This window comes from Panthera onca, chromosome A1, assembly GCF_046562875.1.
Source record: "Panthera onca isolate mPanOnc1 chromosome A1, mPanOnc1 haplotype 2, whole genome shotgun sequence".
In the NCBI taxonomy this organism is placed as follows: domain Eukaryota; kingdom Metazoa; phylum Chordata; class Mammalia; order Carnivora; family Felidae; genus Panthera; species Panthera onca.
Window position 1 is genome coordinate 107,517,185 of NC_138339.1, and position 20,628 is coordinate 107,537,812.

Sequence of the window (20,628 nt, forward strand, 5' to 3'; positions counted from 1 at the left end):
CTTGGGGGATCTGGTGCTGTCTCCCTGTCTTGTCAGAATTCAGATGAATTGCAGAACACCCCGCTGGTGTCTCCTAATTGCTTGGTGGTGTGGAAAACCACCCCCACATATTGGAATTGGGTGTGGAACCACAGTGGCACAATGTGAGGTCTCAGTATATGTTATTATTACTTCTTTTAGATAAGTGAACATCTATATGGCAGAGAGCTTCCTTTGGAAGTTTCTTAAGTGTCCTCCTATAGGCCGTAAACTTCTTAAAGGCAAGGGCCAAGTTTCCAGTTCTTTTGTATTTGCCACTCCTGGTACAGTGGTTTCCACAGCATGGCAATGAATCCATGCCCTTGACTGACAGGGCCAGTAGAGGAGGCCTCTGCTTGAGGGTCAGAGCACAGCTGTGCTCGCCTGAGGGACTATGTTTTCATTATCATATCTTCTTGAAGAGAGAGGACTGTATATTCAATGCCTTCTATTGTTTGTGTAAAACAAACTTGTACTTTCTCAAGAAACAAGTCCCAAGGTTATCGTGTTAACAACATCCTCTGCCTCAAAGAAAAATGACGAGAACTTACCTTGATTTTTCAATGGTAAAGGCATAGTTTCCCTGAGTTTGCTTAAAAGGTTTTTCATTTCTCGCATGTCTCTGTAAAAGTGATAAAAAGAAAAAAATAATCAGCTGTAAATTTTTGAAATGCAATCCCAGTCTGTTCTGTGAGACAATTGACAGACGAGAGTCTGTGCTTAATTGTACAAGCTCTAGTTTCCAGTGGGCAAATATTGAATTTATTTTGTTTTTGTAAGAAAAAAATATCTGAGATTGATGGCTCTGGAAGGAACGAGACTACTCTGGCTAACATTGCCACAGGGCATTCTGCTGTGGGAGCCCTCCTCTTGCCTTCAGTGGGACCAGACTCTTCTCTGATAATGAGGACAGTATTGCCGTTGTATAAGAGGGAGGTCAAGGTCATGCAACTTGAGTAACAGAGGTACTCTGGGCAAAGCTGAGGCTGGGTGATGGTGCTCTCAGGCTTTATGGTCAGGAGGCTATTGTGGCTGTACAGGTTCACTTGTTAGTGTCTCATTATGGTGATTGAAAATCAGTGTAACACAGGTGTTAGGGATTTACAGGGCTCAACATTTATTAAATTGGCTTGGAATGTTGGGAGACTGACAAATTGTAAAACCTTCAGAGAAGTGCTCTTCACAATGGTTTGGGATGGGTGGGTGGGTGGTGGGGGTGGAGACAGAGAGAGAGAGAGAGAGAGAGAGAGAGAGGCAGGCAGGGAGAGAGAAGCACCTGGGAAAGCTGGACCTTCCTCTTGCCCGTAGGTAAGTCACTCCATACCTCCAACACCTCCCCTCCCTCGTCTTAGAGTGCATATGATCCTAAAACCGCCAAACGTGCAGCAGTAAGCCTGCTCAGGAGGCTTCCAGTCTGGGGTAAGGGTAAGGTGGACGTTTCAAGTCCTTGGGACCATAGTTCCCCACATGTTCAGGTGGTCATCCACTGGACGTAGTGTTCTTGAAAGCACAGGACGTAGTGGTAGATTTCATTTACCAGTGCAAAAATCAGATTCATCTTTTAGTTCATTCCACAATAGGCAAGTAATAGCTGGTACTAAGGATTTAAGGAAGTTTATTTGAGAGTATAATCCTCAAGTTGAGGAAATTCTATCTACTAACTTATTTTTCTTTTGCTCTATGAAGAAAAAGAACCACTATTTAATCTTCGGTATGAAATCCCTCAGTTCTTTTCTTTTTCTTTTTTCTTTTAAGTAGGCTCCACACCCAAAGTGGAGCTTGAACTCACAATTGTGAGATTAAGAGTTACATGCTCTACTGACTGAGCCAACCAGGCACCCCTGCCTCTCAGTTCTTTTCTTGAAACACAACTATTCTCTTGAGTATGGTTGGAGGACCACTGGTCCTAGGGGAGGCCCGAGACCCGATAGTGTCTCTCCTTAAATATTGACTAATATGTAAAAAAGAACTCTTTCTCAGGAATAGCTGATTGGAAAAGGAGAGGAAAGCAGACTTGTGGATCAGGTATAGAAATAACACCTTTAAAAGCATTTAGAATTCTTTCCCATAGGTATGAGGAGATGTTTCTGGGGCAGTGATGCTAATAAGCTGCAAAGGATATTTCTAGAGAGAAAAGGTGAAAGTGGGGGAGGGGAAGAAAGGAAGGCAGGGCCCTACATCCAGAAGTGCAAGGAGCACATTCTGATTTTCTGTAAAATTCTCAAGGGCAGGTGGGATGGGAGGTGGGGAAGCACAGGGTGGGAATGGGCTAGGAATGCTGTATGTGAGACTCAGGCAGAGTCTCCTGGAAAGCGCCAATTCTCAGTCCTGGTGCTGCACTGGAGAATCACTTTATGCTGAGACTGCACCCCCCATGGGAACGGTTTATGGGGACAGGGCTCAGGAATCAATGTTTTTTTGTTTTTTGTTTTTGTTTGTTTGTTTGTTGTTAATGTTTTATTTATTTTTGAGAGAGGGAGAGAGTGGGAGCGAGGGAGGGACAGAAAGAGGGGGGACAGAGGATCTAAAGCAGGGTCTGTGCAGACAGCAGCAAGCCTGATGCACAGCTTGAATTCACAAACTGTGAGATCATGACATGAGCAGAGGCCGCCACTCAACCACCGACTGAGCCATCCAGGCGCCCTAGGAATCAGTGTTTTTAAAAAGCCCCCCTGGGGCATCAGGATGGCTCAGTCGGTTAAGCAGCCAACTTTGGCTCAGATCATGATCCCAGTCCGTGGGTTCGAGACCCACATTGGGCTCTGTGCAACAGCTGAGCCTGAAACCTGCTTCAGGTTCTGTGTCTCCTTCTCTCTCTGCCCCTCCTCCATTCACACTCTGTCCCTCTGTCTTTCTCTCTCTCAAAAATAAATAAACATTAGAAAAAAATTAAAAAAAAAAAAAAAAAGCCCTCCTGGTGATTTTAATATGCCACCCAGGGTGAGATCCACTGATCTCCTAGGGCAGACAGAGGGGGAACCTAGGAAAAGCTGCTCTACCAGGCCAGGTCTCTTGTGCCCACTTGTCTCTGTCATTCCCACCTCCTTTGACCTGAATCTGACTTGAAGACTGAACTTCAAAACCGTGGGCTATACTCTCCTTTTTTTTTTTTTTTTTATTTGAGGTAAAATTGGCATATACCATTATTTAAGTTTCAGGTGTACAACATTACAATTTGCCATCTGTATGTACTGTAAGTAAAGTGATCACTAGGAGTCTAGTTATGATCCGTCACCCTATAATTGACCCCCTTCAACCATTTCGCCTACCTCCATCTCCCAACCTTCCCCTTGGTAACCACCAATCTGTTCTCTTGTATGGATGAGTTTATTTTTCTTTTCTTTTGTTTTTTTTTAGATTCCACAAATGAGTGGAATTATATGGTACTTGTCTTTCTTTGTGTGACTTACTTTACTTAGCATAATACCTTCAAGGTGAATTCTGTTGTTGCAAATAGCAAGCTGAATAGTTTTCCATTTTAAAACACACACACACACACACACACACACCCCAGATCTTCTTTATCCATTCATCCACTGATGAAAATTTAGGTTGTTTCAATTTCTTGGCTATTATAAATACTGCAGCAATGAACATAGGGGTGCATATATCTTTTTGAATCAGGGTTTTCACATTCTTCGGATAAATACCTAGAAGTGGAATGGCTGGATCATATGTTAGTCCTATTCTTATTTTTTTTTAGAAACCTCTATACTGTTTTCTATAGTGGCTGCACCAATTTACATTCCCATCAACTGTGTATGAGAGATCCCTTTTTTCCACGTCCTTGCTAACACTTGTTATTTCTTGTCTTTTGGGTACTAGCTCTTCTAAGTGGTAGGAGGTGATATCTCATTTTAGCTTTGATTTGTGTTTCTGATGATTAGTGATGTCGAACATCTTTCTATGTGTCTGTTGGCCAACTATGTATTCTGTGAAAAAATGTCTATTCAGATCTGACCATTTTTAATTGGACTGTTTCTTTTTTGTTGTTGTATAAGTTCTTTACGTATTTTGGATCTTAATCTTTGTTGGATATATGCTTTGCAAAATCTTTCTCCCATTCAGTAGATCACCTTTTTGTTTTAATGATGATTTCTTTCACTATGCAAAATATTTTCAGTTTGATGTAATCCCATTTGTTTATTTTTGCTTTTGTTTCTCTTGCCTTTGGAATCCTATACATAAAAAAATATCACTGAGACTCATGTTCAGGAGGTTACCGCTTATGTTTTCTTCAGGAATTTTATGGTTTCAGATCTTACATTCAGGTTTTTACTCCATTTTTCAGTTAATTTTTGTGCATCGTATAAGAGAGTGGTCATGTGGCTGTCTATTTTTTCCAGGACCATTTGTTGAAGAGAATGTCCTTTCTCCATTGTATGATCTTGGCTTCCTTGTCATAAATTAATTGTTCATCTATGTGGGGGTTTAATTCTGGGCTCTCCATTCTGTTCTATTGATGTGTGTGTGTTTTTATGCTAATATAAGATGGTTTTGATTACTGTAGTTTTGTTGTATAGCTTGAAATCAGGGAGTGTAATACCTTCACCTGTGTTCTTTATCAACAATAATTTGGCTATTCAACATCTTTTGTGGTGTTATGCAATTTTTAGAATTATTTGTTCCAGTTCTGTGAAAAATTTCACTGGAATTTTGATAAGGATTGCACTGAATCTGTAGATTGCTTTGGATAGTTGTGGACATTCTAACACTATTAATTCTTCCAATCCATAGGCATGGGATACTTTTTTCTGTTTATTTGTTGTCTTCATTTTCTCTTATCAGTGTCTTATGTTTTTCAGTGTGTAGGTCTTTCACAGGTTTTTGATGCAATTTACATGGAATTATTTTTTTAATTTCTCTTTCTGATAGTTTGTGATTAGTATATACAGCTATCACAGATTTTTGTTTGTTGATTTTGTATCCTGCTACTTTACTGAATTTATTATTATTTTTTGAGTTAATTTGTTAATTCTAACAGTGTTTTGTTGGAGTTTTTTTTTGGTTTTCTATATATAGTATCATGTCATCTGCACATAGTGACAGTTTTGCTTCTTCATTTAGGATTTGGACACTTTTTATTTCTTTTTCTTGCCTAATTATTGTTTTTAGGATGTTCATTACTATGTTGAATAAAAGTGATTGGCCATTCTTGTCTTATTCCTGATTTTAGAGGGAAAGTGGTCAACTGTTCACCACTGACTGTGATGTCAGCCATGGGTTTATCATATATGGCCTTTATTATATTGCAATATGTTCCCTCTATACCCACTTTGTTGAGTTTTCATAAAATGGTGTTGAATTGTGTCAAATGCTTTTTCTGCAGCTATTGAGATGATCATACAATTTTTATACTTCATTTGTTGATCTGGTGTATCACACTGACTGATTTGCAGATGTTGAACCGTCCTTGTATCCCTGGAATAAATTCCACTTGATCATAGTGTATGGATACAATAATGTATTAATGTCTTTGGTTTGCTAATAATTTGTTGAGAATTTCTGCATCAATGTTCATCAATGACATTGGCCTCTAATTTTCTTTTTTTGTGATGCTTTGTCTGATTTTGGTATCAGGGTTATGCTAGCCTTATAAAATGATTTTGGAAGTGTTTCCACCTCTTACATTTTTTGGAAGAGTTTGAGAAAGATATGTATTAAATCTTTGAATGTTTCATAGCATTCACCTTGAAGCTGCTTGGTCCTGGACTTTTGTTATGTGGGAGATTTTTGATTACTGATTCAATCTCCTTACTAGTAATTGGTCTCTTTATATTTTCTATTTCCTCATGATTTAGTCATGGAAGAGTGTATGTTTCTAGGAATTTATCCATTTCTTCCAGATTGTCCAGTTTGCTAGCATATATTTGTTTGGAGTAGTTTTTATGGTCCTTTGCATTTCTGTGATGTCAGCTGTAACTTCTCTTTGATTTCAGATTTTATTTATGGGAGACTTCTCTCTTGTTTCATGGTTAGTCTAGCTGAAGGTTTTTCAGTTTTGTTTATCTTTTCAAAGAACCAGCTTTTAGTTTCATTGATCTTCTATTGTCCCCCACCTCCACCCCCCGCCTTAGGTCTCTATTTCATTTCTTTTCACTCTGCATTTACTATTTCCTTCTTTCTACTGAATTTGGGCTTTGCTTTTCTTCTGCCTTTGTAGGTTGTAAAGTTAGGTTGATTATTTGATAGTTTTCTTGCCTATGGAGTTAAGTCTGCTATAGTCTTCCCTCTTAGACTACTTTTGCTACATCCTACAAATTTTGGTATGTCATAATTCTGTTTTCATTGGTCTCTTTTTTTTTTAATTTCTTTATTGACATCTTTGATGGCCCATTGGTTGTTTAGTAGCATGTTGTTTCATCTCCACATTTTTGTGGTTTTTCTAGTTTTCTTTTTGTAATTGATTTCTAGTTTCATACCATTGTAGTCAGAGAAGATACTTGATATGATTTCAGTCTTCCTGAATTTACTGAGACTTGTTTTATGGCCTAACATGTGATCTGTATTGGAGAATGTTCCATGTACACTTGAAAAGAATGTGTATTCTGTTGCTTTTGGATGGAAAGTCTGTATATATCTACTAAGTGCATCTGCTGTAATGGATCATTTAAGGCCATTGTTTTCTTATTAATTTTGGCTTTGGATGATCTCTACATTGGTGTAAATTGGATGTTAAAGTCCTCTACTATTAGTGTATTGCTGTCAATTTCTTCCTTTAGGTCTGTTAATAATTGGTTTTATATATCTTGGTGTTTCTTTGTTGGATACATATATATTTAAAAGTGTTATGTCTTTTTGTTGGATTGATCCCTTTAGACTATGTAATGCCCTTTTTTGTCTATTATTACAGTCTTTGTTTTAAGTAAACTATACCCTCAGTGTGGGGCTTGAACTCATGACTGCAACATCAAGAATCACATGCTCTATCAACTGAGCCAGCCAGGCATCCCCCTATTATCATATAGTCTTTGTTTTAAAGTCTACTTTGTCTGCTATGAATATACCTACACCAGCCTTATTTTCATTTCCATTTGCATGAAATATCTTTCTCCATCCCTTAACTTTCAGTCTGTGTGTGTCCTTACTTCTGAAGTGAGTTTTTGGTAGATGGCATATAGATGGGTCTTATTTTATCCCTTCAGTCACTCTATATTTTCATTGGAGAGTTTAGTCCATTTACATTTAAAGTAACCACTGATAAGTACTTATTACCATTTTGTTAATTGTTTTCTGGCTGTTTTTGTAGTTCCTCTCTGTTCCTTTCTTCTTTCTCTCTTCCCTTGTGGTTTGATGGCTCTTTTTATGTTTTGTTTAGATTCTTTTCTCATTTTCTATTGTGTATTTATGGTAAGTTTTTGCTCTATGGCTTACCATAAAGTTCACATACAAGTTCCTATGTGTATAATGGTCTGTTTTGAGTTAATAGCAGCATGACAAAACTTTACATTTTTTTCTCTCCCCTTCATTTTATATTTTTGATGTCACATTTTTTACATCTTTTTATTTTATGCATCATTTTAATTTTTGTAGTTTTAGTTAACTGTACTATTTTTGTCTTTTCACCTTCATAGTTGGTTTGTCAGTGGTTGATTTACTACTTTTACTACATATTTAACTTTTCCAGTAGGATTTTATATTTATTCCCTTGTTATTATTTGTATCATTTCTTTTCAGTTTAGAGAAGTCACTTTAACATTTATTGTGATACTGGGCTAGTGGGGATGAGCTCCTTTATAGCTTTTGCTTATCTGGAAAACTGTTCATCACTCTTTTAATTTTGAATAACTTGCCGAGAATTCTTGGTGATTTTTTTTTTCCTTTCAGCACTTGAATATGTTATGCCACTCTTCTGACTTGCAAGGTTTCTGTTGAAAAATCTGCTAGCATACTCTCTTGCTGCTTTTAGGATTTTCTCTTATCTTTAACTTTTACCATTTTAGTTATAATGTGTCTTGTGGATTTCTTTGAGTTCATTTTATTTGGGACTCTCTGTGCTTCATAAACCTGGATTGTTTCCTCAGATTAAAAAAGTTTCAACTCTTACTTCTTCAAATAAGTTTTATGGCCTTTTTTCTCTCTCTTCTCTTTCTCAAGCCTCTATAATGTGAACATTATTCTCCACTTAATGTCTCAAAGTTATCTTAAGTTATCTTCATTTTTTAAAAATTCTTTTTTCTTTTTGTTGTTTTGCCCAGGTGACTTCTATTCCTTTGTCTTCTGGCTTGTTGATCTGGTTTTTGGCTTCATCTAGCCTGCTGTTGAACTCCTCTTGTGTACTTTTCAGTTCAGTTATTGTAATCTTCAGCTCTGTAACTACTGTATGAAACTTTCTTATATTTTCTGTCTCTTTGTTGAGGATCTCCATGTTCATCCATTCTTCTCCAGCTCAGTGGGCATCTTTACTGACCATTACTGTAAACACTTTATCAGGTAGGTTGCTTATCTGTTTCATTAATATTTTTTTCTGATGTTTTGTTTTGTTTTTTGTTTATTTGTTTGAAACATAATGTTTTGTGGAAACATTCTGTCTTACTCTCTGTGTTGGTTTGTATGTATTAGTCAAATCAACTACACCTTCCAGTCTTGAAGAATGTCCTTGGACAGGAGATGTCATGTGGAGCCCTTCTGACCACCAGAGCTAGGCGCCCAAGTATTGTCCCCTCTATGGGCTGCACACAGCCATCTGCTGTGGCAGGTTTGTATTTGTGGTATCAGGGTGGGTGGAATTGGCACTTGGCCTGGCTATGATGTGTGGTTTTGCTCTGATTGTGGGCATGCTCACCAGGTCTAACAGGTTAGAGGGATAGTTCCACAATGGTGCCTACCAATACTGAACTTAGCAAGGTAGGAAGAGGTCACATATGTGGTGGCCACCAATGTCTCTGTCTCTGGATAAAATGCGAACATTTTCCTGCCTCTCTGGCAGGTACTTTAAGTTGAGTAAGTTGTTTTCCTTTACATATGATCTAGGCACTTTTCAAATTGGTGTTTTTGTGCTGGGTCCCAGAGTGAGTAAATCTGAGTCCTTAAGAGTGGGTTCTCCATTTCTTTCAGTTTTACAGTTATCTTAGATGTAATCCTCATTGGTTTTCAAAGTCTGACATTTAGGGGGCTCATACCTCTCATGTAGGATCTAAGGGTTGGGGTGCCTGGTGTGGAGGACAAACCCCTCACTTCTTAGGGAAAAGTACTGTACTTTTGAGATCCCTCCTGATGGTGGATCATGGCACTTAGGGTGGAGTCTTTTTGGCAAGACACTCTTTGCCTCTCCTACCCTTCTCAATGCTGTCCTGTCCGTCTTTTGTTGTGGATGCTCTGTTCATCCAATTTGCTGTTCTTTTTCAAAGGAATTTATTCTATAAATCATTGTGTATTTGTCAGATCCATGAGAGAGAGTGAGTTTACATCTTCATATGCCACCATCTTCAACCCAACTCCACCCTGTCTTATTTTTATTGCCAGCCATAGCTTGCTTTCTTAAAAGCTCAGAAGGCTTAGATATAGATGCTGTGCTTGGTTTCTGAAAAGGCAAATGTCTTTGCTGATGGATTATGCCCTGATCATGGCCCTCTGGCAGATATTTCTTCCTGAAAATAGAGCAAAGCATTTTCTATTTCATAAATTAAGATAAATCATTCCCTCACCATTTGTCTATAGCTCTATCAGACTGTGCCAAACAGCTTTATTGTTTGAATTGTTAGATTTCCAAGCTTATACAAAATCCAAGTTTTATTAATAGCATATAATTACCACATGCTTCAATTTTCTATAAACACAGAAATTCAGTAATTAGCTTTAGAATTATATTACAATCTGAAAGTAGAACCACAATGGCTATAAATTCCATTGTGTGTTACATTTCTAAAAATAAAAAAAATAAAATGTTCATTATCTTGTCAATGATTCAACTCTACACAAAGCACTCAGTGGAACTGCCCAGTATTCATTCAACTGCTTTGTGCCAGCTCTAGGGACATTAGTAGCAAAGGACATGATATCACTGTGAAGGCCAATAAATAAGGGTCTTGTCCTCCTGCCTCACAGAATGGTATTTTAGCATGTATATGAGCCATGGCACTTATTATTATATTATTATTGCTTCCTTTCCCTAAGTGAAACTGAATTACTCTAGAATCTCTTCTTCCTAAGAAGGAAACTCCCTATCTAGCAGTGATCTGGTGCTTGTTAAGGTAAGTGCATTAACTCGCTTTGGCCACCAAGGGGCCCTCAGCTGCATTCTGGGAAAGCAAGAGAAGGGAGCACTACGAAAAGCTGTCTGTCAATTGGGCAGAATGCTTAGCCGTGGACTGCAACCTAAGCAGGCCATTCCATACACCTGAAATCTAAGAGACTACTGGAGGCATATTTGCATGATTTTGGATTCCTCTCCCTTTAAGCAAATGGAAATTTTAGTACCCAGCCCTGTGGGTGAACTGTGATGGTATATGGATCCAACTTTCTCCCTTCCCATGGGAGCACACTGTTTTCATTTCCATGGAGACACAATGTGTTGGAGTGGGATACAAAGAGCCCTGGGAGCCTATGACTACTGAAAATTCTACCATTCTACTGCAGGGTTTGGACTCCTTACCTTCTGCTAGCTCAGTTTTCTGAAATAAGAATATGAAAGAGAAAATCTCAACTTCTGTAGCCCCTAAGAATATGAACTGGAGGAATACTGGCAGTAACTTCCCACTCACCTTTCAGTGTTGTCAATGTCTGTGGAAACCTGCCAGGAATGTTGCTGAATATCTACAGGGGATGATGAGGAGTCCTCTAGAGCAGGTGTTTCAGTACTCTCCTCAATTTTGCAGTCCAAACTCTTGGTTCCCCCACCAGGCTCCTTTCCTAAAGAGGGGAGAGGGGATGTTGGTAAAGAAAAGGATAAGAAATCAGAAATGCAAGTTCTATAGCCATGATATCATTGCAAAGATTGTCTATGTTTTGAGTCATGGGCTCCATTAACCCTAATAACTTCTGAATATGAAATGCTATACTAATTCATTTATTTCTGAATAATACTGAATATAGGTATCTATCTCTGTTTCTAGCTATATAAATATATGTACGTGTGTGTGTGTGTGTGTGTGTGTGTGTGTGTGTGTGTGCATAGCATGTTTCACAACATTCTGGGAAACCCTGAAGATCAAGATAAAAGTAAGGGCTCCATCTTTGATGGAATACTGGTGCTCTATAATCCATTCTTAGTGAGATAGATCAGGTCATCTTGAGAGGGGGGTTTCAGCCTGTGAAATCATGCTGCTTTTTGGTTCTTTGATTCAGGAGCAACTATAAGGGCCAGGAGTAGGTGACACTCAGCAGGTTGAATGAGAGCTTCTGCCCTTCTCTCTGACTCTGACACTGGCTCTCTTGGATTCATCTCCCTTAAATAAATGTAAATTTGGGGACCCAGCATGTAGAAAATAGTTGTATCTTAGTATATGGGAAATAACTGAGATTGTGGACTTGTCTTCCATTTCCTTGGCTTTCTAGCCTCCTTCACTTTATCCTTCTTTGAGGAAATAGTTCAACCTCAAGATCCAGCCTTGCTCTGCTGAGACCATAAAGTGCCATAAACTAAAGTTCCATGTACATACTGGGTAGCCATCCACAGCAATGCACTGTCACTCTGCTAAGACTTGTATTTTACCATGACTGATCTCAAGTGAATAAATCAATACTTTCTAGAAACAAATCTTCAAATTGGTTCAGCAATAAATTCATATGAAAATAAATGGGAATTATAGTCTATTGCCCAGATATCATCTGTTAATGTCTTTTATTCTGCTCTGAACATTTGCCATCTGCAAGGGTGTTTCCTGGTGTCATGGAAATGGCTTATGAAGCCCGAGAACTGAGTGTTATGAGTTCATTCATTCACTTATTTATTCATTTATAAATATTTCTTGAGTATCAGCTAAGTATCAGGTACTGGGCTTGACGCTAGATTCTTTTTTACTCTTCTATCCAGTTTTATTTGTATTACGTAGATACGGCTCTAGACTAGTTGGTAAGAATTTATTATATCCCATATTGTTGAATATTCATGAGAGAGCAGCCACACCAGGCTACCTCTTAGCTCAGTTTCCCTAGTCCTGATGTGTGTTTTGCATGGTTAAAAAAAAAATAAATAAATAAAGCAAACACACTTGTGAATAGGATGGTAAAATCTAATGGGAAGATTTTCCCTTGGATTCCTGACTGAAGGAGACTAGCCAAAATCTCATCCTTGTAATTTCTAACCTATATGGCAGCAACACAAGGAAAAAGAAACAAGCAATTAAGTGGTAATTAACTATACATCATTCATCAACCTAGAGTAGAAATGGACCTCTGAATATTCAGCCAAGGCAAACACACAGTTTACTGATGAGAACTTCTGATCCTTTTGTGTATACTTTATGCACATTGATCCTGGGTGATGGAATTGCTTTTCCAATTTTATGGTATGCTGGGGGTGGGGGGGAGGTGAAATTTAATCAAGCACGTAAGTTAGCATGTTACGATTTCACAGTTGGAGGGCACTGACCTCTTAAAAGTATTTGCATTGTGCTTCCTGGGAAAGTGCAACAACTATAGCCCATCTGCTACCCTGCGCTCAGCAGGGTCAGCCTTAGGATACAGTTCTGCAGTGATAGCTAAGCTCTGAGAGAGAAGCAAAAAGAACCAAACCCTAGCTTTTTGCTTTTCAAAACTCTGAAGGATTGGGCCACACATGGCTCCTGGGGTACTCCTGTGGAGTTGAAATGATTTGGGGAAAGCAGTATGCTTTTTGGGCAGTGAAGAGTAGAGAAAGAAGATACATATGCAGACTTAATTCTCTGCCTATGGGTTTTGCTTGGCTTGGGGCCACAGTAGCCTCTCTCCTGTGGTCAGGACTGTACAGCTCAAAGCTTTCATTCAAATGAGAACAGGGAGGACACGAGGTAGCGTGATGGTCTTTCTTGGAGTCCCCTCTCTCTCTTTAAAAACATTTTTAATGTGAAAAAAAACATTTTTAATGTGTATTTATTTTTGAGAGAGAGAGAAAGGGAGAGAGGCACAGAATCTGAAGCAGGCTCCAGGCTCTGAGTTATCAGTACAGAGCCTGACATGGGGCTTGAACTCACGAACCGTGAGATCATGACCTGAAGTTGGATGCTTAACTGACTGAGCCACCCAGGTGCCCCTGGAGTCCTCTCTTTACCTCCCTCATGTATATACTTTTTACAGGCAAAGGCATAAAGAGAACCCAATCTACAATCAGTTTTACACTTAACTGCGTGTAATAATTCTACTACTTATATAAGACACACATCATTCTATGACCTTTTCAAAGTAAAATAACTGTTCATATAACTGAAACACACCGGTGAGCTTGTCATCTCACCAGGTCATCTCCTCCTTTTCCTCATTTTCAGTGACTAGTTCTAACTCTGCTAATGCAGATGAACAAAAATAAAAGCCTTGAACATTGGGCTTGCAGTTGAGTGCTTTCTATCAGCTCACAAAATCTCTGCAGAATTTTGATCATATTGTATCTTCTCTGGCTGAAACATCTTCAAAGACAGCAGGTATCAGTATGCATTTAAGGGGTTCTCAATTGCAGAATATTTATGGGGTCAAGTTTACTCTTCAAGTAGATATTAATTGCTTTCACTTACTGATAGCACTGACTTCATGTTGGGCATCCCTTTCCGGTACAGTATCTGCTTATTGCCTTTATAGTACTTATCTCTTTTAGAAATTATCTTGCATATGTATTTTTTTTATGTTTATTTTTGAGAGGAGGGAGGGGCAGAGAGAGAGGGAGACACAGAATCTGAAGCAGGCTCCAGGCTCCGAGCTGTCAGCACAGAGCCTGACGTGGGGCTCAAACTCATGAGATGGGAGATCATGACCTGAGCCAAAGTCAGACGCTTAACCGACTGAGCCACCCAGGCGCCCCTTACGTATTTGTTAACTAAATACATTTTTAATAGTACATAAATTTGAATATGTTTTTTCTTGTAACTGTTTCATATCTCTACTGCTATGTACGTATGGCTCCTGCTTTCTTTGTATACCACATTTCTTGGGTCCCACATCTTCAGCTTTCTTGGATGCAGTTTCCATTTTGTTGCAGCATATCCTTGACTAATTACTTCAGAGAGTATCTGTGGAAAATACATTTTCTTCTCTTTTCTCTTTCTTTGCACTCACACTTAAATTTTAATTGACTAGATATGGAAATCTGTCTTCACAGTAACTTTCTCTCAAAACTTGGATGCCACTGTTTCCTTATCTTACATCCATATCCAAAATGACTTGTGTGTAGCCTGTTTACAGCTCTCTGAAAACTTTTTAGGGTATTATCTTCACATTTTTTGATTTATGAAATGGGTCCTAAATATGTATAGGAATAGTTTCTTTTTATGTTAATCTTTTTTTGGCATTTGATTGGCATTTGTAATTTATTACCTCCTATTTTTTTATTTTGAAAATTTGCAAACCTATGGCAAACCTGTAAAAATATAACGGACACCCAAATATTCCAGTTTCACAAACTGTTAACATTTAGTTATATTTTATTTCTCTCCATCTCTCTATGTGTATGTATATGTGTACAGATTTCATATACACATACTGTATTGATTGTATACAATTTTTATATTTAAAGTCACATATACATACAAATATAACTTTTTATGACCCATTTAAGAGTAAGTTGCAGACATTAATGGCACTTTACTCTAACTACTTCAGCATATATCTCCTAAAGAACAGGATCTTTTCCCTACATAACCTCAAAACAATGATTGGGCCAAAAAATTATTTAGCTTGGATTAAATATGATTCAATACAATTTGATACAATACTAATATTTAATATGCAGTCTGTATTAATGTTTCCCCAATTGTTCCAATAATGTTTTTCTAAACGTTTTTTTTAAGTTCCATAAACTTAAAAGGAAGTTTCCATAAAAGGACTATGCACTGCATTTAGTTGTCATTTTTCTTTTAGAACTGCACCCTTGTCTTTTTTTGACTTTCATGTCATTAGCATTTTTCTTAAGTTTTTTAGTTTTATTATTTTTATTTTGAGAGAGAGAGCAAACGGGATGGGCACAGAGGGAGAGAGAGAGAATCCCAAGCAGACTCCACGCTGTCAGCATGGAGCCCAATGTGAGGCTTGAACTCATGAACTGAGAATTCATGATCTGAGCTGAAATCAAGAGTCAGACACTCCACCTACTGAGCCACCCAGGTGCCCCCATGTTATTAATGTTTTTGAATGAAGAGGTCAGGCTAGTTGTTTTATAGAAAGTCTTTCCGTTTGGATTTTCTTATTGTTTCTGCATGTGTGGATTCAGAGTAAACATTTTTTGGTGTGGGTATTATAGAAGTGCTATTGTGACTGGCTTAGTGCAGTGCATTAGAAAGCATATGAGTCAGTTTGTCCCATTATTGTTAGTTAAGTATTATTAATGGCTTGGTTTCTGTCCAAAGCTTTCATTCCAATGGAAAAAGGGGATCTACCATTATAGATGTACCCTTTTCCCTTAATAGTTGCTAAGTACTCTATGGAGTGATTCATTGAGATGTTACAGCATTTTCAATTTAACTATTTCTTTTAGGTTTGGGAAAAGTTTTTCTCTTTTTCTTGATTATCTCCTTCTCTCTATTCTCTCCATTCTCTCAGAATTCCTATTTCTTATTGGAGTCTCTGGATCCATCCTATATGTTTCTTAACTATCCTCCATTTTCCACGTTTATTTTGGGGGCTGAATTCTGGGAGAATACCTTGACTTGATCTTATAGTTCACTATTTTAGGGTCTCAGTATATTCATTATAACAATTGTTAAGGACTGTGAAGGGTCTGAGATTTTATTATACCTGTTGGTGAGCCTGCCACAGTTTGAAGGATACTGGAAGAAGCCTGGAGACTTCTGGGTCAGAGACAAAACCAGTTGATTACTCACAGAATAGTAGTGGCCATCCTAATAAGCATTTGTGTTGTTTTCTTGAATCCTAATTCCCACAGGGAGACACAAAAAGGGTCAGATCACTACCTGTCCAACAAGGGGCTGTGTGACAAAAGAGGAACCCTGAGCTTAGGAAATGTGCCTTTTATAAGCATGTCTGCCCTTTGCCCAAGAGGGAAACATTTTCATTATACTGAATAGTCAGGATGCCTTACTCTGGAAAGCGCTGCTATCTCTATTTTCCAAGGCATCTGCTAAGTAAATACCCTTGAAAAGATAGTATAAAACAAAAGGGCAGTCAGTGCCTCCATTGGCAAGATGTACAGAAATGCAAGAAGCTGGAGAGTTGCCTCCTAACACTAAATAACCCAGCTATTTAGTTTTTATTTGGTTGATAACATTTTTATCTCCAACAAATTTGGCTGCTTCCTTTTTGTTACTGACAGTTATTCTTTTATGGGTATGATAGACTCAAATGTCTCTGAGAATATCAACTACATATATCTTAAATTCTTTGTTTCTACTTTACAATTTGTTCTTCAAGTATTAGCTGTTTGTTTATTTCAGTTGGCATCGCCTTTTTGGGGTGTTGGGTTTTTTTTTCATTAGAGACAGGGAGCAAGCGAGTGAGGGCGGAGAGAGAGAGGGAGGAAGAGAGAATCCCATGAGGGGCAGAGAGAGAGAGAGAGAGAGAGAGAGAGAGAGAGAAGTGGGGCTCATCCAAAGTCGATTTTTTTTTAATTTGTCATTCCTGGATATCTATCCAGATTTATCTTTGAGGATCTCTGTTTGCCTATTGTTCTGATTACAGTGCCCTCCTTCTGATTATTTTGGTGAAGGGACAGGATGTGTGGCTGCAAAATGGGCGCTTAAAGCTTATCTTCTGGGTGCTTCTCATCTCCAGTAACAAGTTACCTGGGCACTTGCCTGTTTTTTGGGCCTCCTGTCTACTCAGAGTTTCCTGTTTAAAACTCCTACTCCAACTATAGATGCTGGAGAGGATGTGGAGAAATGGGAACCCTCTTGTGCTGTTGGTGGGAATGCAAACTGGTATAGCCACTCTGGAAAACAGTGTGGAGGTTCCTCAAAAAATTAAAAACAGACCTGCCCTATGACCCAGCAGTAGCACTGCTAGGAATTTACCCAAGGGATAGAGGAGTACTGACACATAGGGGCACTTGTACCCCAATGTTTATAGCAGCACTCTCAACAATAGCCAAATTGTGGAAAGAGCCTAAATGTCCATCAACTGATGAATGGATAAAGAAATTGTGGTTTATATACACAATGGAGTGGTACGTGGCAATGAGAAAGAATGAAATATGGCCCTTTGTAGCAACGTGGATGGAACTGGAGAGTGTGATGCTAAGTGAAATAAGTCACACCGAGAAAGACAGATGCCATATGTTTTCACTCTTATGTGGATCCTGAGAAACTTAACAGAAACCCATGGGGGAGGGGAAGGAAAAAAAAAAAAGAGGTTAGAGTGGGAGAGAGCCAAAGCGTAAGAGATTCTAAAAAACTGAGAACAAACTGAGGATTGATGGGGGGTGGGAGGGAGGGGAGGGGAGGTGATGGGTATTGAAGAGGGCATCTTTTGGGATGAGCACTGGGTGTTGTATGGAAACCAATATGACAATAAATTTCATATATTAAAAAATAAAAATAAAAATAAAACTCCTACTCCAGTGAGATATACTGAACAATTTAGCCTGTGAAAAAACACTGGAGTAATGTGTTCACTTTCTTTTTCTTCTACAGCTGTCTTTATGGAGGCTCAGAGTTATTTCACACTCTGCTCTGCTTTGCTGCCCAGTCCGGACAATCACACCAGATGTCCTCCTGGGGCAAGCAGTGATGGTCTCATTGCTCAGTGTGGGGCAGCCCAGTTTTTTCTGAATGCCATTTCAAACATTAATTTCCCTGACAATAGTCCCAGAAACCCTTCCTGTGATTTGCATTTGTTGATTCCAAGTTCAAAGTATTTCTGGAATTGATTTTATTTTTGCAGTAATTTTCTCCTGCTTGAATTTCTTTTGTTTCTTTTTGAGTATCTTATCAGCTGTGGTTTCCTCTGTTCATTTATATCTACCAATCCAATCGCAATAACTTTGGAGCTTTGAGAAATTCTTCCAAATTTCTGGTTTGTTGAAGACGTCCTTCCTTGTTTTTCAGGGGCATAGAAGACTGTTCTTTGTTTGCCAACCTCTGTTTCCTTTTCCTCTTACAAGTGGGGGTGGGGGGCGGGGGTGGCATGTGGGAGAGCTACGGCCAGTGGATTGTAAGTAGGAGTGATGTATTCCTCTTCCAAATTCACTCCGAAAAATCCTCCCATGTGATTCTCCTTGCTGTCTTTTCTCCTCCTGACCATTGGATGGACGTGGAGAATGGAAGGAGCAAAACTGCTCACCCTCTCAGTTCTCGCATTGGACCCTGTCATGGATAATGAATTCTAACTGTTTTAATCCATCAAGATTTGGTGTTGTTTCATGAAGCAGTACTCTATCCTGACAAATATAAGAACTAATATGAATTTATTTATTTTTTCATGATATCTTTTTTCTGTTATTTCAATGGAGTTTCCGAAGGAGGGAAAATATATGTATGAGTTCAGTCTAACATGTCTGGACAAGATTTTCCACCAATTATACTCCCTCTCTTTTGACAATAAATGCAAAATGAAAGCAGTACATTCATCCATTCACTAGTTATTCATGGAAATTTTGCTCTAGGCACTATGCTAAATTCTGGGGATACAACGGTGAATACACTCAAGGTGATCAAGTCTAGAGAGGACAACAGACAGGAAAACAGGCAACTACCTACACCTCAATGTAAAGGTGCTAAAATCCGTGCCATGGAAATGCTTGGGGATGTACACCCAGGGAAAGCTTCCTATAGGAAGTCCCATCTAAATTATGACCCAGAAAGTAGGCCAGATGAAAGGAATGGGCGTGGGATGGGGGAGGATGGGTAATAAGTTCCAAGCAAAAGGAGGAACTGCAAAGAACGTGCAAGTTCAAGTACCTACAGATACTATACCTACAGATAGTTCAAGATGCCTGGAGAGTGGCAGGACAAGGTATGGGGGGCAGGTGAGGTGAGGACTGTTAGTGAAAGATGAAGCTGAAAAATTAGGTTCAGTTCATAGATGTTCTTATGACCACATTAATGAGTCAGCAGAGGTCTGGTCTACACACCTGGACAGTGGCTAGTTTGAATTCCTTATCCCTAGCTTCCCTGTTTGACCAGGTGTCCTTAGATTGGAGTACCAGTTCTCTAACATCAGGTGGGCTCTCAGGAAAGGGGTCAACCAGCTTACAAATGGTAACTTCAAGTCAACGTTTTACTGTACCCAAGAGAGTGAATATGCATTCAAAATCATTTCTGATTATGAAATGAAAAACTCTGTCCCCTGAAAAATCAATTTCAGGCCTCAGTGAACAAATATTTGCTCAGGGAGGGGATAGACGTAGGGGAGAGAGTCCATAGAGTACCTTGAAATCACACTAAGCTGGCTTCATCACTGTTAAGAACTAGACATCAGAAAGTTGGCTACATTCCTCAGGGCCTTGCAAAGCTTTTTGCCTTCAGCTCCCTTGGGGTTTCTATGTATTTTTAGTTTGTTTATGGATAATATAATAGGCGTGTTTGAGGAAAAGTTAAGAGAAACCACCCATGAAGCACATACCAGTTTGGAAAGTTGGTTATTCTTATATTCGTGAGAAATGGTCAGTTGTTTAGGAGAAATAAAAACACATCTGATTCTGGGGCAGCCTCAAGAGTTCCAGAGAGTACCCTCCACCTCAGAAATCCTAGGCACGGGCCCTGGCAGATGGTGCTGGGGTCCTTCATTGCCAGTGCGAGCTTCTTTATCACACTCGACTTGACTTTCCTTCTCCTGATTTCTTATTTTTCCTACCCTCTTTCTTCTCTATCCATGCTTTCCTCTACTGCTTTTCCCTTTCTCCCTCCCATTCCTTCTTGCTTTCCTGCCAGTGACATTGGGAATTACTGCTATAGACAGTGTCTCTTTGGAGGCCCCTGGTGTCTAGCAATGTCCATTTCATCCATTTGCATACATTTCCCTAGGAATCAAAACCAATCTTCTCTGAGCTAATATGACACCACTGCACTCTCATCTCCTTGATGATTGGGGCAAATTGCCTGTGTTCTTGGTACTCCCAACACGTTGTCTGCTCTGCACAGACAAGGCTTTCACAAAAGTTTTCATCCTGACTGGGAGCAAAACGAACACGGTTTACATGAGATGCATGTATGGAACCTTATCTAGGTAGTTGTTCTCGCTCTCAAGTGTTTCCATAACCGGTAGGTGCTTTTTACCTCTCTGCACTATGAAAAAAAAACAAACAAACTGAGGAAATGTAGGCTGCTTGTGAAGTAATCCAACTTTACTCTCGAGTTTCTAAAAAGTATGTAGTTTGAGAAGAGGTAAGTTATTTTAATTCAGTTAGCTGTTTACCTATATTAGAAAGTAGTTTCAAAGGCTTTTCTACGCCGTGGTAAGAAGATACTCACAGTGCCATGAAACACATAGTGGAAAATAAAAATGATAACATAAACAGAGCTCTATTCTTATCCATACACTGGAAAATAAACATCTGCCAATTTGGGAGAGATACGGAACTATCCTCCTTTCCCC

General features: G+C 38.9%; 1 protein-coding gene across 1 annotated transcript in view; it reads right to left on the reverse strand.

The window, feature by feature from the left end:
- Positions 1-20,628, reverse strand: part of RGS7BP (regulator of G protein signaling 7 binding protein) — a 105,106-nt gene that overhangs the window by 13,239 nt on the left and 71,239 nt on the right. The window contains exons 4-5 of the mRNA XM_060635686.3: positions 10,722-10,869; positions 570-640 (exon numbers count right to left, since the gene is read on the reverse strand). Of these exons, the coding sequence (XP_060491669.1) occupies positions 570-640; positions 10,722-10,869 (219 nt within the window). The remainder of the gene's footprint in view (positions 1-569; positions 641-10,721; positions 10,870-20,628) is intronic.